At 35.9% G+C, this 27,213-nt stretch overlaps 3 protein-coding genes and 1 long non-coding RNA gene across 5 annotated transcripts; 2 read left to right on the forward strand and 2 right to left on the reverse strand.

Moving 5' to 3' along the window:
* The first annotated feature begins 1,094 nt into the window (after nt 1-1,094).
* LOC145634227 (uncharacterized) lies at nt 1,095-5,526 on the forward strand. 2 transcript variants are annotated; one of them, XR_014113383.1, is made up of 4 exons: nt 1,095-1,239; nt 4,658-4,712; nt 4,937-5,120; nt 5,211-5,348. It is a non-coding gene; the product is annotated as an uncharacterized LOC145634227 (long non-coding RNA). The 2 variants fall into 2 exon arrangements; XR_014113382.1 differs by having other exon boundaries at nt 1,096-1,239; nt 5,334-5,526.
* Nucleotides 5,527-7,105: 1,579 nt separating this feature from the next.
* On the forward strand, nt 7,106-13,981 carry LOC145635532 (hexokinase-1-like). The gene is made up of 9 exons (XM_081686832.1): nt 7,106-7,778; nt 9,964-10,114; nt 10,200-10,382; nt 11,131-11,205; nt 11,327-11,482; nt 11,653-11,751; nt 11,841-11,971; nt 12,752-12,833; nt 13,111-13,981. The coding sequence occupies exons 1-9, from the start codon at nt 7,507-7,509 to the stop codon at nt 13,450-13,452; spliced, it is 1,491 nt and encodes a 496-aa protein (XP_081542958.1). The 5' UTR covers nt 7,106-7,506; the 3' UTR covers nt 13,453-13,981.
* A 749-nt stretch (nt 13,982-14,730) lies between these two features.
* Nucleotides 14,731-15,949, reverse strand: LOC145634228 (putative 3-hydroxyisobutyrate dehydrogenase-like 1, mitochondrial). Its single transcript, XM_081685652.1, has one exon. It carries the CDS (start codon nt 15,922-15,924, stop codon nt 14,869-14,871), a length of 1,056 nt encoding a protein of 351 aa, XP_081541778.1. The 5' UTR covers nt 15,925-15,949; the 3' UTR covers nt 14,731-14,868.
* A 3,683-nt stretch (nt 15,950-19,632) lies between these two features.
* On the reverse strand, nt 19,633-26,745 carry LOC145635533 (mitochondrial import inner membrane translocase subunit TIM17-2-like). The gene is made up of 2 exons (XM_081686833.1): nt 25,922-26,745; nt 19,633-20,029 (listed from the first exon to the last, which is right to left on the reverse strand). Exon 1 carries the CDS (start codon nt 26,635-26,637, stop codon nt 25,945-25,947), a length of 693 nt encoding a protein of 230 aa, XP_081542959.1. The 5' UTR covers nt 26,638-26,745; the 3' UTR covers nt 19,633-20,029; nt 25,922-25,944.
* Between the last annotated feature and the right edge of the window lie 468 nt (nt 26,746-27,213).

Here is a 27,213-nt window from a genome sequence, read left to right on the forward strand (position 1 = left end):
CAATCAGGTCGTTTGGATTGACTTTGATTTAGATCATTAATGAAGTATAAAGAGAAAGAATAAAACAAATTGATGATCAAATTGGGCATCCATTGGCCATGCTTAAGAGTAGGGTCTATTCACTTCAGCTTAATTTCAGTTTAGCTCTAATCAGTTCAGTTCAGTTTAGCTCCAATCGGTTCAATTCAGTTTAGCTCCAACCAGTTCATTTCAGCTCTGTTCAGTAAATGTGAACAAGCTCTTAATTTGATTATTCAATGTTTAAATATCAATGTTTATAAATTTGAAATTAGCCAAATGTGACCATTATCAAATTCTATCTTTACCTTTTTCATATACTCAAGTTTAAAACAACCTAAAAGCATTTACACCTTTTAATTAGAAAATCTTTTTAACATTTATTTATTTATTTATTTCCCTTTTATAAAATGCTCCGTAGATTTGTTATTGTTTTCACCCAAAAGCGGGCAACAACAATCTTTATTGATCCATCTATGTGCATTGAAATTTGAAATGATGAATATATAATTTATTTTCTAATCAGTATAATTTTTGTCAGATTATAAATATATCGGGTCCGTTTTTAATGAGGTAGTCCCGGTTAATCAATTTGATAAACAAATGGCAAAATGGTAACTAAAATAACATATATGTCCAGTCACATTTTCGTAAATAAATCAACAACAGTAAGATCCAAATTTAATACAAAATTGTTGATTTATTAACAATTTTGCCCTTTGATAAATAAATTTTGTTTCTACTACTCCCTCTGTGTTTTTTTAAGTGATACATATTGACCGGCACATAGTTTTAGGCAATTTAATTGACTTAAATAAAATAAGAGGTAAGTGGGGTAGTGGAGTATTAAAAAATTGTTAAAGAAAGATAGTGAGGTTAATAGTTTATTGAAAAGTAATGAATGTGAGAGGAAATATATAATAAAAAAGTAGTAGTGGGTTTGGGTGGGGGCCATGAGAGGAGAGAGATATAATATTTTAATGTATTGTTTTGCCAAAAAAGGAAATGTATCACTTAAAAAAACACGGCCGAAAATGAAAAATGTATCACTTAAAAAACACGGAGGGAGTAACGACTGATGACTATGAGACCCAAATTTTAGCCGAAAGTAGATTATACGGTGGAGGAGGTAGTTTTTCACTCGTCCTGAGTTCCTACTGCTTGAGGGAAGGCAATGGAGTCCGAATTGAAGAAAAGGAAGATCAACCCGCCACCTCGAAGGTAACCCTTCTCTATCTCTCTGTTGCTTTCAATTCATTGCTGTTGATTTCTTAATATCTGCGAAAAATTGTTGTAGTATCATAGTGACAAAGATTGTTTCTTGGACCATAATTTGCGAGGAATATCATAGATGATTTTTTTTTTTTTTAATCAATTTTTTGTTTAAATGAGTAGTTTATGTAAATTAATTTAAGGGTTTGGAAAGAAATTGGTTTGGGTGTTGAAAATTAACTGAAGAACCTGAACTTTTCCAGAAATGAACAACAAGCAATATTTTGTTGGTTTTGTTGATATAGTTTGGAATGTCTTTGAAGATAGAATTGTTTCATTCTTCTTAATAACTATGACAAGAGTTGATCTGGTATGCATGTAATAAAGTTTTAAGTGAATAGATTTTTTCATTGGAAAAAGTTGGGGGAGTAGGGAGGAAAGCAAAGGGGATGATTTCTTCAATTTAGGTACAATTTAGATCAGGAGTTGATATGGTGTAAGTTAAATTTGGTCGGTCTGTCGAGTTGATGTTTTTGAATCGTGCATCTGGTTTTCGTATGCCATTGACTAGAATTTAACTAATTTCCTAAATTAATCAGAGACTTGGATAATTGGATTGGAGACTAGCTTTGGTGATGTTGCTATCATGCTAAGGAGCATATTTTAAAATCTTAATCGATAATTATTGTAGGAGAAATCATTGTTCTATAGATTTGGTGCATTGTTACTCAGGCTTAAGGACAAGGATTGTCGATGAGTAAAGTTTATAGTCTCCAAGTTTGATAGTATTGGAAATAGTGATTTGTTCCAAAAGTAAAGACCGAGTTGGTTGGCTATGTTGTTAGATAATTGTTTGGCTTTCTAGTGGCTACGCTTGAATGTTTTCTTCATTGTTGGTGACAGGTAATCTTTGGATGAATTTTCTTTGCTTGGTATGGATTTTCTGGGTTTTCCTATAATATTTTGAAAAAGTTGCTAATTTGCTATAGTGCTTTGGTGGTACTAGATTTATGTTGATTATACGATATTCAGTTATCGTTGGGTAGAATGGAGTATTGGAGTTCATTTATATTTTTGGGAGCCACCGTGGGATAGGGTAACTTATCTAGCCTCCTTATGGGGTATAGGGGAGCTGGGGCTTCTTACAATCAGGCTATTTTGGAATTCAAAGGAATTGGGTTATTTTGTAGGAGTTCTTTCTGATCAAGGACAACTTGTCCTCTTATTCTATAGTTCAACTGCACTTATTGGCCTACTCTTTGTAATTCTAGTATTAATTTTCAGTCCTTATCACAAATTATTTTCAACTTTGATTTCAATAACTGCGAAGACTTTCAAAGGAAAGCTTGATATAGGGCTGAGCTGCCAATTTAACTGGTATAAGAGTTGCAATGTCATTCTTGATCTAAAAGCCCTGTAAAATATGATTTATTAATTCTATGTCTACATACAATCTCTTCTGCAATCTTCTTTTTGGTTAAGTTAATTGTTTTTCATACAATCTCTTCTGCAATCTTCTTTTTGGTTAATTGTTTTTCTTGCTCTTTCTCTGGAGGGCCAGGAGGGAGACTGTGGGTTCAGCAAATATTAGAATCGTCAAGTTATCATGAAGTGCTTTGCAGTTACCTTAGTTACTAGACATCCGCGTGATTCGTAAACTATATGATTCATTATCGTAAATGCCTTCTGTGTACTATCACCAGCCAGAACAGGGTAGTCAATTTTACTTGAAAGAATGGGCTAACAGGACTATAAACGGGAAATGCTTCAGATAGTGTTTTTTATATTGAGATATTAAGTATTGACACTGTGGTGAGAATGTATCCTGTTCTTTTCTTTTGGCTTTCAATCTCATTTCCTTTTTCCACTTTCTTGATCTGGAAGAAGGGAATTGTTTTAAGAGATTAGCCCTCATCTTTTGTCTTCTGCTTGGAAATCATGCTTACTTTATGAACCTTGAGGCAGAGATACTGACCTTTGATTTGCACCCCTCTTCTGCCCCGTTTTCACCTTAGTAGAAAAGAAATTGTGTTGGCCTGTCATTGCATTATGTTGCAGAACTGCCTAAATACTCGAAATGGTACTCAAAAATTCGAAACAAATGAGGATCCAATGTATTTGTCATTAGATTTCAGGCAGAACAAAAACAATTATGACATAAGATTGATGAACTCCAAGTCTTGCTGCAGACATCCTATACACAAAATCAAAAATGAAAATTTCACTCAGTATGCCATAAGAACTTGAGATCCTAATTTCTTTGGACTGAGGAAAATATAACAATGAAAACTATGATGAAATACCAGCACCTCCCCTAAGAATTTACCATGTGACTATGTGAGGCTCTGTGTATGAAGACCTTCCTAACCAAACCTATTTGCATGGAAGGCTGTCTTCCTTGTTAAGACAAGCACTGCATTCTTTTATCTGACCTATGGTCTAGAAGATCTTATTGAAAAGAAATTCAGATTTCAAAGGTCTCCCAATTCTATTGATCATCCATGTAGTACATCTCTTGAGTATTTTTCAATTATAGCCTGGACTAGAACTCATAATAGTGCTAATTAGAGGTGGTTATTGGACAGGGTAGTCCAATGATAATAGGGTCAGGGCCAAGCTTATAGGGCTTTTAATGGACAGGGCTATTAATGGACAAGGCCCTTATTGGGTAGGGTCAATATAGGGCCAACATGTTTTTCCAATTTAGTTGATAAAGAAAATACATAATGTAAAAATAATTGTATAGATTAATTTGTATTCATATGTATTTAATAATGGCTTTGTCCAATATTTATTTTAATTGATATTTTGTAGGCCCGCCCATTATCGACCCGCGACCCGCATTGGCCCGACCCTATATTGACCCTATAAAATGTGACCCTCTTTGACCCTGACCCGCAACCGACCCGCACCGACCCTGACCCGACCCACCCAATAACCAGGTCTAGTGCTAATTAAAGGAGCTTAAAGCCATGTTTGAAAAAGGAGTTTAGTTGGATTAGATTCCTGCACATCCTAAGGGTCATTAATTATCCGACTTTAATGCGGATCTGTATTAGGGCCTGCTACACACTATCACACTAATTACCTTAAGCTGGACTAAATTTGTAGTCTTGGCTTTCATTTGAAATGATTTTGAAAATGATGTCATATTCCTGTTTGTCACTTTGCTGTATAGGCAAGATCCTCACACTATCGTAGGCTACTTGCTTTTTTCCTTCTTGAAGTAGAAAACATAAATGAGGATTAATGCAGGCAAAACTATCATCAGTCTTTGAATAATGAGTGACTTGATTAATGCTCAAGGAAAGCAATTGCACCTTCCCTCTTAGAAAATCCGTGCTTCTTTGCACTAGAGAGGGATTTGTGCTATGAAAAACGAAAGCTATGTCATTCATTTTCTAATTCTGTTTGAATATTACTGCAGGGTCATAAATCCATCCCCTGCAGCAAAAGAAGCATTATCTAAAGATAGTTCAATGGTATGTGGACCAAATATGCTAATTTAAGCTCCTGAAAACAATTTGGACTTTATATTGTAATTGACAATTTTTATCATGCTAATTAATTGGTATGTGGACCATTATGCTATTTTAAGTTCATGGAAAAAAAATTGGACTTTCTATTGTCATAGAAATTGTTCGTCATGTCTTAATTATTTTGATAACGTGCAATGATTCACTTTGTTCTGTGACTGTTTATGTAGGCTGCTGTAAACCCACTCAGCATTCTGCAGGCGAGAAATCATGCTGTAGCACAAGCACAGCAAGAGGGCTGCACTGCAAATTTCCGGATATTTGATTCACCATTCGGAAACTTTCTGATTCCAGTTATACCAACTCGCGCAGAACTTTCTGGATGATTCTGTCATATTACCAATCCAATTGAAGGTGTTGTATATTCTTAATCCCTATAACACATTGTCTTGTTGCTTACAAGTTGCATCATTATAAGACTAGTGCCTCTGTGCTATGCTGTAGGCCTTATCGAGTTATCGATACATAATGATCATAAGAAGCAGACTGTCCTATGAAATCAATTCATCTCTTCCTAGAATGCTCAACTTGCTGCTCTAAACCAAACATACTCTACTGTCTACACAGGTAGATTATGGAATGAAGAGGAAACCCTTTCGACGTGGCGACACCCGGTATGTGGGCTGGTTTCAGCCCATCAGGATTATTGTAAAAGAAGGCCCAAGAAATGGGCACCTCATGGGCAAATGAATATTTGTTGAATGTATAAAGCTTCCAATTCGATATTTTTGCATGAAATTTGATATTTTTCCTTGATGGATGATTGATGTGGTGGTAGCTTACATGTTCTTTTCGTTACATGTGCCAAATTTCATCATCAATTTGTCTTGAAATCAAAAATCAATCAGATTCCCCAAATATCCTCTTTTGGACCACTCAATTTTTATTTTTTTTTAATAAATCCATTTATTTTCTTTTCTCTAATTTCCTCCCATTGTATGGCAAAACATAAGACTATGTTTTTCTTAACTGTCCTAGTGGAAAATAGGTGGGTCCAAGTTTAATTCCAATTGTTTTGATGATGTGATGTATTATCATATTATCATTCAATGCTATATTGCTATGCTTTTACAAAAAAATAGGTAATTGTCAATATTGATGTGATAAATTGTGGCTATGGACTGCACAAGATCTGATTTTTTTTTTGCTTATCATTTTTTCTAAGAAACAATGGTTCATCTTTGCTCAGGATTGCAATCAAACTTGTCAAAAGTTATAAAATAAAGAAAAATTAAGGGTTGTTTTTATTTACTAGATTTTCATTTATTAAAACTTATCTTACCTAATTTATTTATACTTATTAACTTTTATTTGAACTTATTTTTCTGAACTTATTTTTTCTGAAATCTTATTTAAACTTATCAACTCTCATACGAACTTAATCTTCCTAAACTTATCATTGTTTCTTTTATGAGAGGTAATTATATAATGTTGTTTTTGTTAGAGGTGTAAAAAGCGGGGTGTACAAAAATCCAACACCAAAGCTTATCGAAACTTTTGGCCTTATAAATTTTAATAGTGTGTTTGGATAACAATAATAAAAGACTTAAGGGGATGAAACTCTCATGAAACTATGAAAGACAATGAAAATAAAGGTAAATGAAGGGGAGAGAGCTAGAGAAGAGTGAACTTGGATTTATATTTAACTTTTGAAAAGACATGGTTTATTAAAAGGGAAATGAAATGAGATTCCTATTTCATCTATCCATCATTCTCCTCCTTTCTTTATCTTCAAATTCTCTGATGTCGTTAAGTCATGTTTTGCTCGACTTATTTTGAATTATTTCACACAAAATAATTATTTTTTAGACAAGTTCAAATAAGTATATATATACTAAGGTCAAACAAAATAAATTATATTTAGCATAGCCTTAGACTCTTATGGTACTTATTAATATTCTAAGATTCGAGTTGAATGAAAACTAAACTTATCATCTCTATATAATACGAAGTAGATCATAAGGGAATCATTAATGCTTTATAAAATTTTCAATAAGTAAATATTTCTAACATAATACGAAGCAAAGAATAATCTTACATGGCTAATTTTCTTCTCCTTGAAAAAAAAAATCAATTATTTTAATTAAAGTAGAACATGTGAGATATTGCAAAAGTCAATTGAATAAATCGATGAAGTAAGTTTAAGTTTTTGGTTACATATAACTTTTAAACCCAACAACTACTTTGAATCAACTAATACTTTTGTTGTTTGTTCTATCTTAAATTCGAGATAAAGCATATTAGTCATAATCTAGTAGATAAATGACAAAACACTTCTCACTCACACGTAGTAGTATAAAAACGCCATTTAGGCATCATGATTCATGAATCATCCTCTACAAAGGGAAAAAAAAACACACTTTTTTCTCAAAAATCTCCCAAAAAAATACAAAAATTAAAGGAAAATTCCATTTATAAATACTAAATAAAGAGCTAAAAGTTAAGACCACCTCAAGGCAAAGCTCCGGTTAAATCGGTCCCTCCAAAAAAAAAAATTAAAAAAAAAAAATAATCATCTGAATTTCCCAATCAATTTTACCCGGATCTACTCATCTCATTTTCTCTCTCATCCATTTCTCATTCATCAAGATTGCATCTTGAGAAGAAAGAAAGAAACCCAATTTTCCAACATGCCCAATTAAAATTAATCCAATTTATATCCATTGTTGTAATTTAGAGAAAAAAAGTAATTTAATTGTACAACACCCATCAAATTCAGTGAAGTTTAGAGAGAGAAAAAATGAGGAAAGCAGCGGTGGGGGTGGCGGTGATAGGTGCGGCGGCGGTGTGTGTGGCGGCGGCGGTGGTGGTTCGACAAAGGATGAAGAGTACAAGAAAGTGGAGTCGTGTAATGGCTATACTTAAGGAGCTTGATGACAAGTGTGGGACCCCTTTGGGTAAGCTTAGACAGGTTGCTGATGCTATGACTGTTGAGATGCATGCTGGTCTTGCATCTGAAGGTGGTTCTAAGCTTAAGATGCTCATCAGCTATGTTGATAATCTTCCTACCGGGTTCGTCTTTTGATTTGATTTGATTTTCTTTAATTTTTTTTGGTTGAGATTGTGTTTTTGATTGATTATGTTTAATGGGTTGTTTTGTTTTTGTTTTTTGGATGTAATAAATTTAGTGGGTTTTGAGTTGTTTGTTTTACTTTTTAATGGTCTAATTATTTGTTATAGGATTTGGCAATTAATTTGATTTTTTTTTTAATGTTATGATTGTTTTGAGGGTTGTGTTTAGCTAATTGGGGTTGTTAGTTGTTTAATGGAGGATTATTGTTGGTTTGATTGAGTAATTGATCTATTTTTGTGAGTTTTCTTTTGTGAATTTTATTGTTGGAAATGCTTGGTAGATGTAAATTATGTGGATTTCAATATTGGTTTGAGGATTGTTGGCTAATCAATGACTAGTGTGAATGGTGTCAATACTCCCGCGGGGAAAAGGTGTCACCTTTCCCCCTGCCGTGAAGACTTACCCCACTACGGTTCCAGGTTGTTTATTTGCTGCCTCTGGTCCATCAATTGGCGAAGAAAAGATATAAAATTGGCTTCTTTTGGAAGTTTGCTTTACTTGTTTTTCACTCCTGATTGCTATGTTGCTTATTATTGGTTACCTGAGTTGTGATTTCTTCGTGATCAAGCGTTATGATTGGTGATATGAATTGGCTTGCTAAGTTGTAGAGGGTAGATTTTGGGGAGAATAGGTGGGATGTCATTTGAGTAGCAAAGACAATAAATTTTATCAAGTGTATGTTGTTAGGCATACGAAATTGTAAGTCAATGCTTTAAATTCCGTAGCTGTATCATGTCAGGTCAGCATCTGATAGAGTGTTCATCTATAATCCTATATAGACGAGCTCAACAGTTTCTATACGCCGTTGAATCTACAGTAGCTTCCGTTTTCATAGAGATGAACTTCAAAAAGTTTGTCACATATTGTGATCCTTGTTAATAGTTGCTGAACTATGCTACAGCAGTTTCTTTAGTTTCACAAGTGATTTACTTGTTTAGTATTAATGTAGAACTTTTACGTGCTCTTTTCTTAAAAGAAGGTTTTTTTAACAAAATAATTTGGATGTCCCAAAAGTTCAGCTTTTTTATATATGTATGGAGTAGTTGAAATTGTCTCCTTTTTTTTTTTTTTTTTTTTTTTTTTTTTTTTTTTTTTTGTCCCCACTTCCATAGTATATTCATTTGGGTTAGTGGAAGAGTGTTATGGTTGTCTATTCTCACCATTTCTTATTAGGTGAACATCTATTTTTTCTTATTTCATTTTATTTTTCACTTAAACAACAATGCATTATTACTTGGTAGATTAAAACATTAATGCAATGCAACTTCCCAATATGTGAGCGTACCTGAAAATAAATGTATTAAGGAATAAAGGAAGAATCTTGCAACAACTTGTGCCTACTTTTAAAGTGGTTATGGCTTGGGGATTTACAACAACCGCCTTAAAATTATCTAAGCGGATGGTTATGGTGCCAAGCGATAAAAGAGATTATCTGGATATAATTATGGGATCATTTTTAAGCATAAAGACAATTTCTTTTAGGATTGTGATGAGGAGGTTAACATGGTGTATTATTCTAAAGTAAAGGGGAGGATTCTTCTTAAATTGTTGTTGTTAAGAATAGGTTTAGATTGCTCGATTAGAAGGAAATACTTTTCCGAGGGGGATCATTTACAAAAATAGATATATGTGAAATTGAATTGGTCAAGTGGTTCACTAAATCACTTCTATTCCCTACCTTGCATAACCTTTATTTGTCAACCACTTGTGCGAAAGATGGGCTTGCATATTAAAAACTATGCAAGCCATGGAATTCTAGTGGGTAGCTTTATTGGAATGGGGATGTTGGGTTTCAAACTTTCAATCATGCATGCATGAGTAACATTGATAATACAAGCTGTGTACATTCAGAAGGCAGTACTGTTAGAATGATTGTATCCAATTGTAAGCTGAGAACTGTTGTTTCTCTTTGTCAATATAGGTTTGAACTATGTTTTCAAATTCAAACCCTGTTTGTGATTTATTCTTTTCATAGAGCTCTTTTCTAGTATATGATTATTGGGTTTGCTCATTCCTGGGTTAAGGTTTGAGTCAACAGCTAATCTGAAATGTTTTTGTTCTGTGTTTTTTGTGTTTGGCCAAGACATGGTCTAATCCCCTAATGTCTGGTCTTCCTTTCTCTAGGGACGAGCATGGATTATTTTATGCATTAGATCTTGGTGGCACCAACTTCCGAGTGCTTCGAGTGAAGTTGGGTGGCAAAGAACATCGTGTTGTCCAACAAGAATTTGACGAAGTTTCAATCCCACCTGAGTTGATGGTTGGGACATCAGAAGTAAGTTGATTTAGCTCATACATAAACTATTTAACCATTCCCTCCTTGATTTCTGTCTAAAGTTTGTAAAATGTGGTGATTTCAGCAACTGTTTGACTACATAGCTGAGGCCCTTGCTAAATTTGTTGCAACGGAAGGTGAAGGCCTACATCCTGAACCCAATAAGCAGAGAGAGTTGGGATTTACCTTCTCTTTTCCAGTAAAGCAGACATCGATTGCATCAGGGACCCTTATAAGATGGACCAAGGGTTTTAAAATAGAAGATGCGGTTAGTCTGTCTGTCTCTCTCTCTCTTTTCAAAACCTGCATTCATGATCGGTACCTGAAAATTATCCCCAAATTTTTTATAATCTAACTGGACATAAATGTTTAACTTGTGAATTAACTTAGACTAGCAATTGGAGGACTCTTAAAAGTGGGGTAAACTAAAGTTCAGTCAGCGCGGAGAGAGTGTTGTCGTGTTCAGATTTCAGTTGATTTATTTTTTACTGCTAAACATCATTCGGTCAATTAGGATACAGTAGCCTGTGGAAACACTCACTCAATAAATTTTCTGACAATCTTTGTACTGGCTCTCATCAGGCCGATCAGGGATGGTTGTGAAGATAGAGCTATTTTTTTTAAATCTATGATTGCTGCATACTTGCCAAATTGCATTATTGCACTACAATTACTTTTCTTCTTTGATTTTGAAATCCCAGAATCAGTAGATTTGTTTCTTAAGTCAGTATTATAAATACGGAAGTTCCAATTTTCCATCTCTGGTAACAACCATAAGACTAATACACTACGCTAATTCCTTTCTGCTGGCAAATATCTAAGGCACCTATATGTTTGAGAACTGCTGCTGTTGAGGATATTGCGTTCATTTTTTTTTTTTAGTTCAACTAAATTATACACAAATGTTCTGAAAATTTTCTGTGATTTTTAAGTCCATCACATTACTTGAGTTGCGATAATGTATTTATTGATTTTCCATGGTTGCTTATTCGTTCTTCCTGGGGGATATCACATAGGTTGGTGAAGATGTGGTGGCAGAATTAACCAAAGCCATGCAAAGAAAGGGTGTAGATATGCGTGTGACAGCTTTGGTAAGTTTTCAGCTTGATATTTCCCTTGATTATTAAAGTACTTTTTACAATGCCATTTGACAAACCTTTGTATGTAAATCCTACTCAGTCTTCTTACTTTTTACCTTCAATTATGGTTTAGGTCAATGATACAGTTGGAACCTTAGCTGGAGGTAGATACCATAAAGAAGATGTGATTGCTGCTGTTATATTGGGTACTGGAACAAATGCAGCTTATGTTGAACGTGCTAGTGCAATTCCCAAGTGGCATGGCTCTTTGCCCAAATCAGGGGAGATGGTTAGGCTTTTACGCTATCCTATTTTTTTTCAACATCCAAATTTACCATCTTTTTTCTGGTTGTCTTCTCTTTATTTCTTTTGGCTAATCCTCTCACAAGGAGTTGCAAGATACTTTTGTGTGATTCTCAACTTTAAACATTCAGGCATTTTGTTGTACTTTGTCTATAGGTTATTAACATGGAGTGGGGCAATTTCCGTTCATCACATTTGCCTTTGACCGAATATGACATAGCACTAGATGAAGAAAGTTTGAATCCTGGTGAACAGGTGAGATTTCTGTAGTTTTCCTTTCATTTTGTTCCCGACTTTCTAACTTTCCAACTGCAAACAATAACCATTATCTCTGAGTCTGACAGATATATGAGAAATTGATATCTGGAATGTACTTGGGGGAGATTGTGCGAAGAGTCTTGTATAGGATGGCGGATGAGGCCGGCCTTTTTGGTGATACAGTCCCACCAAAATTGAGTACTCCATTCATCTTAAGGTACATTTTCTAGTCCCTTGTTGGGTTTAGTATGGAGTATCAATAAAAATTTGCTTGTTAATGTATTAAATAAGCTACTATATGTGGATTTGGCATGTGTTTGGAACCCATCAATTTTTTTTTTGCACAATAGCCATAATAGTGACTGCTAAGCTACCAAACATAAATGTTAGTACCTTTCAATATTTGAAAGTTTATCAAATCTTCTTACTTTGTAGCACAAAACTCTAGACTTTAATCAACAATCTTTAGGGAACAAAGTAGTCGTGAGTTCTGACTTCAACAATTTTACTTCAATTTTAGTGCTTAAAAAGCAAGAGAAATTATTAAAAGAAACAATTCATTCCTCATTCTTTCTACCTATGTGATAACAGATAATATGACTATCTGGCTTGCCAAATTTAATTGATGTTGTAAGACCTTGGCTGTTCCCCCACCAACTCTTCCCTTTTTTGATCCTTTTCTTCGTAGTGATTGTTATTCCACTAACTTGGGCATCATCACATTTGTAAGATCTTAACGAAGAAGAAAACAAATATTGTATTTGTACTAACATACTCCCCACCAAGTTGGTCCAATTTTAAAAATGATGAAACCTAGGAGACATACATTTATAATATAACTTACAGCTGGCACAATCAAATTTCTAATATATAGCGACTTTTAACTGTATATATTGTCATCATGATTCATGAATCAATTTTGTTGTTGTTGACAAGAAATTATCCCCGACTTTTACCTCATATGTTTGAATCGTTATTACTCTCTTTATTTTGGCAGGACACCAGACATGTCCGCCATGCATCATGATACATCCCCTGATCTTAAAGTTGTTGCAAGCAAACTGAAGGACGTGCTAGGGGTAATGCACTTTGGCCACTGCTTGCATCTCCTTGACCTTTTTAGCGTTGTTCTATTTATTTGCTTGGAAATGTCCCTGTCCTTGAGTTTGTTAGTGAACATTTCAATATTGATTTTTTTTTTTTTTTTTTTTTTTTTTTTTCTAAATGTTATGGATCCACTGAATGGCTTGGTTCTTTTGTCTAAATATTTAGTCATTATTGCTGAGAATTGAAAGTTGCTTATATGCTAGTAATGCTGCACGCCATAATATGCTTCTTCTTCTTCTTCCATCACAGATACCAAGTTCATCATTGAAGGTGAGAAAGATTATAGTTGATGTTTGTGACGTCATTGCTTCTCGTGGGGCCTGCCTTTCTGCAGCTGGGATTTTGGGAATTATTAAGAAACTAGGGAGAGACACATTGAAGCAAGGTGAAAATCAGAAGTCTGTGATTGCATTAGACGGAGGGTTGTTTGAGCACTACGCCAAATTCCGGGAGTGCATGGAGGACTCTTTAAAGGAGCTACTAGGTGATGAAGTCGCTGAAACCGTTGTAGTTGAGCACTCAAATGATGGATCAGGCATTGGGGCTGCCCTTCTGGCAGCGTCCCATTCCCAATACCTTGAGGAGGAATAAGGGTGTTGGTGGGGCAGCTTTAGGTACTAAGAAATGCCACAAATGATCTTATATACTCAATTTTGTACAACTTTTGCTTCGTAATACTTTCTCAAGCTCTTAGATCTTAGAGATCGTGGCAATTTGTGTTTTTAGACTTTGCTGCCCCTGTGAAGAATAAAATCTGGCAAAATGGGCTCTGCTTGCTGCATGAAAAAAATGGCATGAAGCTCACTGTTCTGCCCTTTTCTGAGGGTTGTACATTTCAAATCTGGGTCAAGTGTTGCTATTTTCGAGATTTGGCCTGAAAATGTCGTCCTGGCCATAGTGCAAAGAAGGGCAAATAAGATCTCTGTCATTTTTCTCTGTAGCTGCAATTCAGCAGGAAACTTTTCTTGCTCCCAATTGATATTTGTTAGTTTTAATTAGCTTTGTCAAAGCTCTATAGAGTTGAGCCTTGATCATATTTACTCATTGTCACTTGTTTAAAACCTGTACTAATGTGCAGGTGTCAAAAATTTAAGTGCAATAAAAATGAAATTGATTATTATTGGAGCCTTTTTACTGATCAAATTAGTACTGATCAAAGGGAAGAAGATTAGCACTACATTAATTAGAGGACATCAAGTCCAAAAGTACCAGAAAATAGGGGGAGATTTTGCTTGGGCAATGATTCACCCGAACTTGATCAACTCTAAACTAAGGCTTAAGGCGTCATCTAGTATATTATCCAGATCAGTGAAGAAGGTGGAAGCTTTCTCTAGTCGACTCATAACAACTTGACAGTCCGACACCACTATGATATCCTTAAGCTTTTGCATTGCAAAGCCTGTATCCAAAGAGTATTGCCATACTGCAAAGCCTGTATCTAAAGAGTATTGCCATACATTCTGCAATATCAGGAGACCACTCACCACTAAGGCACTAACTCTTCTAGTTCCAGAAAAAATAACATTACCAAGAGCCATCTCTTGCCACAACACCAAGCCCCACCCAACCTTCCTCAATAATCGCGGCATTACAATTGATTAGGTGGTGGCAACCACCTCTTAGGACTCCTCTTCTTCACACTCTGCTTCTTCACATATATTTTACTACTGTATGAATTATAATCAGCCACCAACCTTTGAGCTCTGTCAATTATCACATAATATGGAGTGATCTTGTTGTCAACTTTGACAGTAAGAAAATAAACTAATCAATCCACAAAAACAAAGCATGATAATGTTCCTAAGTCTTTGTGTATAACAAATCATCATACAAAGATAAGCAAAAATTGAAAGATTTGAATTGCAAATTAAAAAATAAACCCAAATGTGATTGCATTGCATAACACCAATTCATCCATACATAATTTTTAATTATTTTAATTACATACAGCCATTATTCACCGCACCTCAAAAGCACGGGTACATTCTAATTTACACCCGAACCTCTTTAATTACTCGAACCAGACCCCAAACCCGAACTCGAGTCCAACGACACATTATTAAGCCGCTCAAGAGCCAAAACAAGAGCTTGAGTACCCAACCCACCTTCCCCATAAGCCTTAAGTGACAAATACAATTGATGAGCTAACCCTAACCCAGGCAAACTAATCCCCATTTTCTCACACTCTTTAACACAAATCCCTAAATCCTTGACAAAATGATCAACATAAAACCCAGCTTCAAAATCCCTCTTCAAAATCCTCCCACCATACAATTCCAGACTCTTTGAACCCGCCGCGCCTTTCGATATCGCCTCCAAGAACAACGATAGATCCAGTTTCGCTTTATGCGCGTAAATCATCCCTTCGATCAATCCCACCATTGTTGACGCAATCGTAATCTGGTTCGCTAATTTCGCCGATTGCCCTTTTCCGGGCCCACCCATGTAGTATGTGGACCCCATGAGAGAGAAAAGAGGAGAGAGAGAGTCGACGATTGCTGGGTCGCCTCCGGCAAAGATAGAGAGAGTTCCGGCGCGTGCGCCACGGTCGCCGCCGGAGACTGGAGCGTCGACGGAAAAGCATGATTTAGCGACGGCGGATGAGGAGATTTCGACGGCGAGAGAGGGGTCGGAGGTTGTCATGTCAACGAGAATTCCACCTGGTCGTAGGAGAGAGAGGACGGAGGAGGTGACGGATTTGACGTCGGAAGGGAAACCGACGATGGTGAAAACGACGTCGGATTGAGCGGCGACTTCGGCGGGGGAGGTGGCTAAGTGGGCCCCTTGGTCCAGTAAAGGTTGGGCTTTGGAGATGGTTCGGTTGAAGACGGTGAGTTTGTAACCGGCTTTGAGGATGTGGGCGCACATGGATCGGCCCATTACGCCGGTTCCGATCCAGCCCACTTTGGTGGTGGAGGGGGAAACGGGTTCGGGTTTGGGTTCGGTTGACATGGGGTGGGTTTGGAGGAGAGAGAAAGTTGAAGGTGGTGGTGGTGCTGTAGTGTTGAGGATGGTGTGTTTGCGGAGGAGAGAGAATGAGTTGAGTAAGTGTGACCACCGCATTTAGGATTTTATCTTGTGTTTTGAGGGTCTTATTTCTTGCTTCTTTTGGCCACATAAATTTATTTTACCGCTCTAGTCCGTAAAACATTAGTTTAATTTTTGACATTAACCCTAATAATTTACTAATTTGGGTACTAATTATACTAATTATGAGAAATTTCTCACATACAATTAACTTCGTAACTTATTCTTATGTCTATTGACAATCTCTAGCTCAAGTGGTTAGAGTTTTCTCCCAGTTTCAAAATATCTTGATATCAAAAAAAAAATATTAACGATTTAGCGTTGTACAAAATTGGAAACTATAGACAAATATGAGAGATTGATTTTGGCACACCCTTTATTGATTTTGGCACACCTTGTGAGAGTAGTATAAAAAACTATGCTCTCACGTAAGGGTGTGCCAAAATCAATATTGTATGTCAAAATTATTTCCTCAAATTATAGTATCGTTAGACCGTTAGATTTTTGAGTGGCTACAATAAAGTAAAGGGTGGATTTAAAAAAAACAAAATTATATCAACACTTAACATTAATCAATGAAATTGAACTTTCTAAAAAAAAATTAATAAATTGAACGGTTGTGATTTGATTAAATACAATGTATTGTAGTTATTTAAAAATTAGGATAGGACATAATTCTCTTAACCTAATCATCAACCTTCAAATCTTGACAACGAACCGGCCTCCTCTTTCATAACGTATTCCAACGCCTCCTTGTTAGCAATATCTAACTTTTTTGACAAACAACGGCGTTCATAATTGATAAAAAAAAATCCTTCTGCAAGTGCCATCAATAACCCAGTGGTGGCCACATTTATCATAAAATTGATAGGGCCAGTCACTTGACAAAGAGTGAATACCACTTCAGCCGAAACCCCAGCAATGATGGTGTTCCACGGGTCTTCCTTACGACGGAGGTGCTGGGCAGCTGCGAGGTCAGCAACAGTAAAGGGGGCCATCCACCCCGCCCATGACCCTGCTGTTCGGGGGGCATGCATGCAGACAAGGGCGGAGCCACAGGGGGGCTGGTGGAGGCTCGACCCTGTGGCCCAACAACCAAGTCTGTTGTTTTAATAGTATTGGCCCCCTTAAAATATTCAGATTTGTGTGTAAATGTTGTCTAATATGCTATAGCTCAGTGGTAATTAATGGTCTAACAATTGTGGAATAGAACCATAGGAATCGATCCATACTGCCTTAATCTTTTTAATTTTTTCTAATTTAATCATACAATTTCAATTTACTTACTTTTTTTTAAAAGTAAATTTTTTGCTATGAAAAAAGTAGGAAATACAATATAAGTATCAAACTATTTTGTTTCATATAAGCCTTGGCCCCCTCGAGGTTTAATTCCTGGCTTCGCCCCTGCAGACGTAGCCAACTCCCCCAATGATGCGGGACCCCCTTGGCATGGTTGATATCCCCTTGAACAAGTGGAAGGGGACGCTGCGTAGTCCGGCTACCGCGAAACTCATGCCGGTTTGTTGGAGGATTCTGTCCATGTACTTGGGTGGTCTTTCATAGGAATATAGGATGCCATGATCAAATTTAGGCGATTCCAGAGTTTTTAGGATTTTGTGTTTATAATAAGAGTTGTTATTACTTGCTGCGGAGGAAAACTCCTTAACTATTTGTTGATGTTCTAAACGATTTAGAAAATAATATACTAACTATAATTTAGGAGTGAAAGTACATATTACTCCCGAAGGATAAAATTTTGTTTATTTAATTATTTACTGCCTTGCTAATTGTTATATGATAGGAGTATTAAATTTTAATCATTAAAAAAAATAGATAACAATTTGAATCTCAAAATACTCCAAAGTTTACTAATTAAAATTAAGGGATCGAGACTAATATAATAAGACCTAATATAATTGTTTTGACCCATGACCTTTCTAATAAAGTAATAATTGCTTAGGTCCAAGATACGAGTAATATAAATTCAAAGTACGAGTAATTAGCTATTTTTTTCTTCGAGTAATTAGTATAACTTCCGCTGTTTATATTAATAATAATCTTCAATATGTTAATCTCACAAATATTACTACGTAAACAAATTAAAGTCCTCTACATAACCTCATAAACCAAATTTTGGATTATTAACTAAATTTAATTTCCACACAAAAAAAATTACACATCGGAGTACTCAAATCATCGACCTTCAAGTATGTAACTACTTCCGTCGTCCTTTTTCCCACTACCAAACCATGTCTGAAAAAACCCTGATGACGAACTAGCCTCCTCCTGAACCGGAATTGGAACTGGAACCGGAACCGGAACGTGTCCCTTATTAGCATTATTCAATTCTGGCCCCTCACGTTCCTTGAATAGCATAAGCCCTTCTCCAAGGGCCATTAGTAACCCAGATTTGACGGCAGCTTTCATGGCAGGGCCAGTCCCTTGGCGAAGAGTGAGTATCGCGCTAGCCGAAGCCCCGGCAATGATGGTGTTCCACGGGTCTTCCTTATGACGGAGGTAAGCAGCAGCGCAGTCAGCAGCACTGAAGAGGGACATCCACACCGCGAAAGAACCTGCTGTTCGGGGAGCACGCATACGGACGTAGTCAAAACTGCCACTGATGCGGGAGCCCCTTGGCATTGTACGTACCCCCTTGAAGAAGTGGTAGGGGATGCTGCCTAGTGCACCTATCGCGAAACCGGAGCCGGTTTCTTGGAGGATTCTGTCGGTGTTGTTGGGTGCTCTATTATAGCCTGCCATGATCAAATTCAAGAATTCAACAAAATTTAAGAGATTTAGAGTTTTTGTAATTTTTGTGAGAGGTTAAGGTGTTTTTATAATAAGAGTTGCTACTTGGATCGAAGGAAAACTCCTTAATGATTTGTTCTAAATGATTTAGGAAACAAATACAATTGCCTCTCTTTATCATTAAATTTAGGAAAGAAAGTACTTTTTACTCCCAAAGATAATTTTTTTGTTAATTTATACCGACTCACTCTATGATTTATATCATTAACTTTTTTTAATTATACGATAATAATGATAATAATAAATCTGAAGTAATTTAGAGACTTAGAGGATCGATGACTTTTCTAATAACTGCTTAGGCCCATGGATAAGTAACAAATATTCTAAGCAATTTGCTATTTTTTTCTTCTACATCCCAAACCCGGCCTAATCAAGGTCTTTCTTACCGTAAAAAAATATATATATATATATATATATATATATATATATATATATATATATATATATATATATAATAATAATTTTTTAAAATAAGGGGCTAGAATAATTAACTAATTATCTTCAATATGCTACGATAATGTTCAATATAAGTTAAGATTGGTAATAGTTCATCACATGTAGCACAAGCAACAATTTATGCTGCAACATAAAAACTAAGTACATATTATGCTACTATATTAGGAAATTAAGCCAGGAATCAATTAATGGCCTTACAAATAAGTTCAAAAAGACCTTCTCTAATTAGCAATTTTACATCACATGTAGACTGTGGTGTAAAATTGCAAAAGCAAAAGAAAGCTCGACTCGGTACATCCAAGTGTAAAACAGAACTTGCAGCATTGCAAGGCTTTATTAAGTTTATATCAATCAATAATCGATGCTAAAGAACTCTCAGGGTAGCAAGACAATACTGATCAGACTGCTACAACTCAGTAGGGAAACTAGACCGTTTCAGGAAAGCTGGAAACGGGAAAGAAATGTACAGCACAAAGTCGATGCAATAAAAAATGTAGATGTGCCACAATGGTAGTAGTAAAAACAGATGGTTATTACCATCTGATTGAGGTTTCACCATCCACAGTTAACGAATAAGAGCTTAAACGAAGCCAAGTACCAGGTTACATAAATATCGGCTACTCTAAATTACTAATACTACGTAGTACACATTTATAAATTCAAAATATAGTACTCATCTACATATACAAGCAAGCTCCCTGCTGAATTTCCTTTCCAACCGAACTAAATAAATGAAAAGAGCCCCAGTAGTGTAGAATCCTTCCACCACATCAAATTTATACCACAAAAGAAAACGTATGTCAAAATCCTCTTGCGATGCTTATTGCTTAAGCAATTAGAAGTTCCTGGGAATAATCGTAACCAGCTATGATGAAACCTGAATGTCAATAAACATAAACACAATCAAGAATAAAAGAGCAATAATAATTTCAACATGATAGAAGATGGGAGGTCCTAAACCACCTTGATGTGAAGCTCATTGCTAATCAATTTCTGAATATCAATAAACATAAACACAATCAAGAATCAGAGAGAACAATAATTTCATCATGATAGAAGATGGAGGTCCTAAACCACCCTGATTTGAAACTCACTGCTAATCAATTTCATGCCTTGCACATCTAGAAAGCGATTATAACCATCAGAAAGTAGCAATCATAAAATGACACAAACAAGGCACAAAATCATTTTCACAACTATCTCAAATCACCCTCACTGCAGGTAACACATCTGTCACAGAAAAAGGCAAGCTATTTGCTATTAGGGCGTTTTGATACGGCCAAAAAAACGTGTACAGGGTCTTGGCAATTTGGCATACCCTGTGCTATCTAAGGGAAGCTGCCAGATGCATGTTTGTTATATGTTTCAGAAGTATGCCCATTTATTCTTTAATTCTATATAATATGCAAATACTCTTTGTCCTACAGTAGTACAAAAAGATGGAGCAGATGTTGCTCCCTGAATGGAGTCAGTTTTGCAAACCACTAAAAAAGGACACAAATTAGGCAGCTGAAAGTTCATTACATGTGCATATGGAAAGTTAAAGCAGATAAAAGACACGCAGAAACTCAAGAGAGTGAAAATTATGGAGGTGAGGCTGCGAGGGAAAGGGAGCATCCATGCTATTGTAAGATTAAAAGGCATAAAAGCATTCTCTTTAAAAGACGCAAGAGGAGCACTGCAGAAAAGGTACAAGGTTCGAGCTCCTAAATCTTAACAAATACAAAACCAGCAGGCACATATCAAACAATATATGGCTGTTACGACAACCTTTACTCTTAAGACGGGTTTAGGACCAATTATAAATGGAATTTTGTAATAGACTGGAAATTCCAAATATACATATGAGAATGAGAAATGAGAATTAGGGAAAAACAATAGTCTATTGAAATCATTGAATTGGAATTTACATATGATACCAGCATAGAATGGATGTACCTTCAAAAAAGCTAAGTTTTAAATAAATCAAAGAAAAATAGAAACTCTCATCCATTTCATCATTACACAGTCCCCCCCATACTTATCTCGTGGTTTATAGCCTTTCACCTCTGAATTACTTATCTTCCTAGAGGTACTAGTCATATTCCACAACCTACTATGCTGCTTCCCAAATATCTGATGCATTATATATTCCCTATAAGCATAAGAATCAGAACTTCTTGAACCATTGTCCAATATAATTAATAATCTCTCATTGTGCAATTCAATATACGATAACCTACTTGACTCCCTGTCACATCAACTAGTTTGAGAAAGATAAGGTAGAAGTTCTCTCCTTGGCCCTTGCACAATTTGAAATCATCAATCATTTAAACCTAATCAAATCCAACAAATTTGCAAAATTCAAGCTAAAACATCTCCCTTGCATTACTTCCACCAAGATAGTACAAAACTAGAATCACAAGATTCTTTTATCTCAAATCAATGAAAGTGCACATACATACTATCACAATATTCATTGAAAAACCATTTAGCACTCCCATCAAAACTTATTTCGAACAAATTGTATTAAAAAGAAATACATTTACAACCCCCCAAAAGATATGAATTTAGCCAAAATACCTCTTGCTAAAAGATATAAAAGTATTAAACAAATCCATCAAACCACCCTATAGCATGAAGGCTTCATAACTCCACATTGACATACTCGAAAGTTGAAATCCCTAGTCCGACTGGCCCATCATATACAATGATAAACAAAACAAAGATTCACGACCATAGCAGGCTTAATTAGCTATTACAAACACTAATTCAACATGATGTAATCATTCAAACCTAAACTTCCTTCAGATTTTTAGTTGGTCCACTTTCCCCTTTGGGCTATTTAGATATTGTAGTTCCAATTTTCTCATTTAGCTAAATTTAATGTCCAAATTACACACAGACCCTTACCTTTTGCATCTTTTTCATTCTTTTTTGGCTCCCAAAGTTTTGCCTTTCTTTTTCAAAATTTTTGACACATCAGTCTCTTTTTTTTTTTTTTTTTTTTTTTAATAAACTACCTTAGTACCACCACTCTTAAATCATGTACCAAATACCAATAGCAAATATAACTTAAAAACCAAGTATCTTCTTGCGCTGATGTGTTCTACACACTCAGATCAAACAATCATAAAATTTTAACCTTTGAGATCCTAGATCATCGACATCCTACATGTAGCTAGATACTCCACTCCCTAATCAGCATTTCCATCAAGTTCACTCAAACAAAAATAACAATGGGCTCATTGGCTCAAAACAGTCTTTACAAGGCTACAAATGCAAAGCAAAACTCGATGAGAAAAGCATACTCAGCCTAACAACATGATTCTTGCCCCAGGGGGTCACAGGCATAAAAGACCCATTTTTTCCTTCAAGACCACGATTCCAGATTTTCAGCAACAACAAAAAATGACCCATTAAAGTGCCATGATTTTCAGAAAAATAAATTTTTAAAGCAAGGCCTCAAATTATAAAAAAAATGAATAAACATACTTCTAAACTCCTAGACAAACACATTTATTGTCACTCGTCTTAATCTCTCATCCCAAAGCTAACAAAAAATCCCACAATAACAACCCCAAAAAAACAATAGGCTACATAGCCGAAGTACAAAAAACACAAATGTAGCTAGCTTGATGTGTGGCACAGAGATATATGGCGCGAAGGAAGTTGAGAGCAGTGGCATCTAGGAATAATAACCAATTTATACTTTCATGTTGAAATGGAAAGTACCAAAAATGACTATAAATGAACACAAAACAGTAAAGTCACTTACCCAAATGGCAAAGGGATATTTTTAAATATTTGGGAAAAAAAAAATAAGGCTCTTGAGATATGGTGAGTGTAAATATTGAAAGTAGTAACAGTAGAGTGAGGAGAATATGATACAACACGATGACAGAAAATGGTTTTCCATGTTAACATAAGAAAATCCAGGGTTTTTAAAGAAAGGGTCAATATTTTCGCCTGTCTCTCTATCTTCACTATCTCTTTATATAGATCACCCATTTTAGCATTCTATTTAAGCAGGTAGCATCCAAAATCTAGCAAGGACTTTTGGATCTTATCAGCAAATTTAAATTTTCTGCAGAAATATAAAAATTACTACAATAATTGATTCGGCAAAGAAAACGTTGAGAACGAACAAACTGCAAAATTCATATTCAAGAAAAGGCAATGTTCTAGACTTCTAAAAAAGTTTTCATCAAAAATATACCACATTTGAGCAATAAGATAAGTGGTTTTTTTAAAAAAATAAATAAAAAAATATATATATATAACCAAAAAAAAAAAAAGATGCAATGAGGAACAGAGTGGTTTTGTCATGATAAACGTTTAACAGGGCTAAAAATTAAAAACCTACTCAAAATCTCAGGCTAAAATGCTTAATAGAACTACAAACAAATTCACAAATATTAAACATTCAAGGTTTCAAACTTAACTCTAACTATGCAGTTCAATTATCCTGTAGCCCTGAAGTTGTAAATCTACACTCATTTCAGGAGGGGGGAAAAAAGCATTAAAAATTCCACCTTCAACATCCTACTCATTCTAACATCAACATTCAGCAAGCAGCCAGACATTTCCAGTCCCTTACCACCATTATATATACTTGAGTGGTTGAGGAACTGAAACAATGCACAATATTGTAACAAACATCAAAGTCCATTTTCTACCTAGAAGATCAAAATTATAGAAATTACACAACATGATTAAGGCACCCACTACTGTGTCACTGTTGCCATAAAAAACTGAGCCCAGAAATCCAAACAATATCAAGCCTAGAGAGATGACATATTGATAAAGATGATCTTTCACCCATAGATATATAAAATCCCAAAATTAAACCATGCTTTGCAGCCGCAAAACATCAAAATATCAGAGAAACTCCGTAGTCAATCAACATACTAAAAAATCCCTATTCCCTGTTCCTTTCACATTGAACCTAATGATAATGAAAGCTACGAAGATGATTCACTAAAGTTTTAATAATTGAACCTAAACCAACTTGCATCAAATCCTTATATTCTAGCCTTAAGGCAATAATCACACTCCATATCAGATAAGCATGAAAGTTCCATCTTTGAACCCTTGAGCATGTTGGGCATAGCCACTCCCATCACGATTCACACTTAAAAAAAAACAAGACAAATCAACATCACACCAAGCTTCAAATAATAAAAAATGGTAGTTCTGGAGATCGACATTATAATTATGCTTGCTTGAACGTCTCAATCCCATAAGTAGATACTTGAACCAACACGAGGACTTCCCAAGAGGTCACCCATTCTAGTACTACTCTCAATCATTGTGGTTCATGTCATGTGATGTGACAAAGTTTAACATTGGCTTGTCACTAACCTACCGTAACCCTCCTCCTTCATCGACATTATAATTGGAAAAAACATAAATATAAAAAAAATAAAAATACACTCCTCTGCCCCTTGGGTTGTAAATCTACACACATTCATTTAAGAAAATCATAAACATCCCATAATCAGCCAGAAACTCCCACTCCCTTACCAGCATTATTTGTGCGGTTAAACTGAAACACCCACAAGATATTGTAACAAGCATCCAATTCCATCCTGTTCCTAGATGATCAAAACTATAGAAATTCCACAACATTAAACATTAACTAGTCACCCACTAGTCCACTATTGTGCCACCATTGCCATCAAAAACAGATCCCAAACATCAAAACAATAACCGGCCTCACGTCATCATCATAAAGAGAAAACTCAAACCCCCAAAACAACAATAAAAATTAACTAATTTATTTATGCATCCCATTTCATTCTGAAGTCTTACTGCACTTTCAGATGTTTCTCCAAGTGGAAACCAGCTCACAGGAAAAATCCCTGACCAAATTGGTGGCCTCGAATCACTTACTAGTCTTTTCCTTAGTAATAAGCATCTTACAGGTCAAATTCCTGAGTCTCTTGCTTGTTAACAGAAAATGTACTCCAAAATCCTTTGCCAACTTTGTTTGTCAAAGATTTAGGATTGCCTTCTCTGCTATCAATTGATTTGTCCTACAACAGACTTAGTCTAGGGACAGTTCCTAATTGGATGAGAAAAGAAAAACTTTCTGCTGTTCATTTAGCTGGCTGTGATCTTAAAGGGATTCTTCCTACCTTCATTATACATTTATACCTACTTCTTTAACCTCTATTGGTAATTGGTATCTCCATTCTCCAACATCATTTCATAGGTGGTGTATCTGCTTTCTTACCACGCACACACATATAATCTAACACACAGGTTTCACATCATAACTACTCAAAAAGCTCATTCTAGTTCAAACAGATTTACATTACAAAACCTAAAGTCAAAATGCATACCTGAAAAAGTGATATTGCAATTTTACACTTAAATTCCCAATATAGATCACCAAACAAAGACAAAACAGTGAGCAATGCTCAAACCTTCTTAAGCAATGTACACAATAGATCAATCATCTAAGCAGGGGCAGCATGTAGGCAGAAGCAGCGGTCGGCTTACAAGTTCAAACAAATAATTACTTACACCTAATCCAATCCGAGAAGTTCAAACAAAAAATCACGCAACATACAGAAAAACCATCAAACATTATTCCTCAAACCCTTAAGTCACATATTACACACTTATCAATCACACACTATAAAAAATTCACCTTGATGTAACCAAATACCAAAATGATTCACAATTGACACAAATTAATAACCAAATAACAAATTATAACAAACACAAATTCATAAATCAACACACAATAGCAATCATATAAATCATTATTCTTTCTCCTTACCCTTCAACAAACCATCAAGCTCCTCATTTGTAATCAAAATTAGGCATTGGAGTAGGCGTATCAAAGCTCTCCAAAACCGATTCACCCCCGCCGCTACTCGAACCACTCCCCTCCTTCTTCCCTTCACCACCACCACCAAACCACCCACCAAAAAACCCACCACTTTGACTCCCCTGCTCAGACCCACCAGCACCAGCACCCGTTTGAGCATACCCATAACCCCCCATCTGCGGTGCCCCAGGAGCACCACCCATCCCAGCTCCCGCCATACCCGGATCATCATACATAACCTGCGGCGGCGGCGACAAAACCCGATTAAACATAATCCCAGCACCTTCAATCAAAGCAAGAAGAACCCCACCAAAAGCGGCAGAACGAGCAGATGATCTGAGACCCTGACGCATCTGAAGGAACCCACCAGTGGCAGCTCCGGCAAAGATTGAATTCCAAGGATCTTCCTTTTGACGAAGATACACCATACCACAGTCGAAAGTCGAGAATAGACCACCCCAAACGGCGAACCCACCACCAGTTCGAGGTGCGCTCATTCGAACGGTGTTGGCTCCACCAAGAAAGCGCTCACCTTTAGGGGAATTGTAGGCTCCCTTGATGAAATGGAAGACTGAACCTCCGACGGCTCCCATGGCGAAGGCGCCGCCTAAGTCGTCGAGGATTCGGTCGGGACATGGTTCTCGAGATGTTTCTGGTGTTCCCATGGCGGCTGGATGAGAGAGAAAATTGGTGGGATGAGAGAGAAAGAGAGAAAAGGAGTTTGTATTTGAGAAAGGGTTTACGATTTGAAGCCTTTTTTGTGTGTGACTTTCCCCTTCTTCACGTTTTCTCTCGTGCCTAGTCTCTTCTTGTTAGGTATTGTTCGACTTAGAGGTAGCGGGGTAACTTTTAGCGGTCTATAGAGATTAACTGTCAAAGTAACGGTTAATAATATGATTATTATGCAAAAGTAGTGGTTTAAATGTTAAAATATATTTGAATTCATGCATATATTGTTTAAAAAGTAACCAAAATATGATAAATGCCACCCGTTATTCGTAAACGCTAGTCCTCTACGGCTAAGGCACTAGTCACTACTCAAATCAGTGGCTAAATATTCTTACTTGTGTTAAAAAAAATAACTCTTACTTGTTTTCTAGTACTCCGTAATCTGTAATGTTTAGATTGGTTAAAACGCTACCGCCAAACAGAGTATTAGGGATTTTTTTTTTTTTTTTTTTTTTTTTTTTTTTTTGGCATTACTCTTTAAAATTAGTAAATATGAAGTACAAAGCATTCTT

The sequence above is a fragment of the Chenopodium album genome, chromosome 6 (genome assembly GCF_948465745.1).
Source record: "Chenopodium album chromosome 6, dcCheAlbu1.1, whole genome shotgun sequence".
Taxonomy (NCBI): domain Eukaryota; kingdom Viridiplantae; phylum Streptophyta; class Magnoliopsida; order Caryophyllales; family Amaranthaceae; genus Chenopodium; species Chenopodium album.

What these genes read in the sequence shown, in the direction of transcription:
- LOC145634228 (XM_081685652.1), bottom strand. Translation starts at nt 15,924, where the DNA reads ATGCGGTGGTCACACTTACTCAACTCATTCTCTCTCCTCCGCAAACAC.
- LOC145635532 (XM_081686832.1), top strand. Translation starts at nt 7,507, where the DNA reads ATGAGGAAAGCAGCGGTGGGGGTGGCGGTGATAGGTGCGGCGGCGGTG. An exon ending in TGATGGTTGGGACATCAGAA is followed by an intron (nt 10,115 to 10,199) that starts GTAAGTTGATTT and finishes TGGTGATTTCAG; the next exon opens with CAACTGTTTGACTACATAGC. An exon ending in AACTGAAGGACGTGCTAGGG is followed by an intron (nt 12,834 to 13,110) that starts GTAATGCACTTT and finishes CTTCCATCACAG; the next exon opens with ATACCAAGTTCATCATTGAA.
- LOC145635533 (XM_081686833.1), bottom strand. Translation starts at nt 26,637, where the DNA reads ATGGGAACACCAGAAACATCTCGAGAACCATGTCCCGACCGAATCCTC.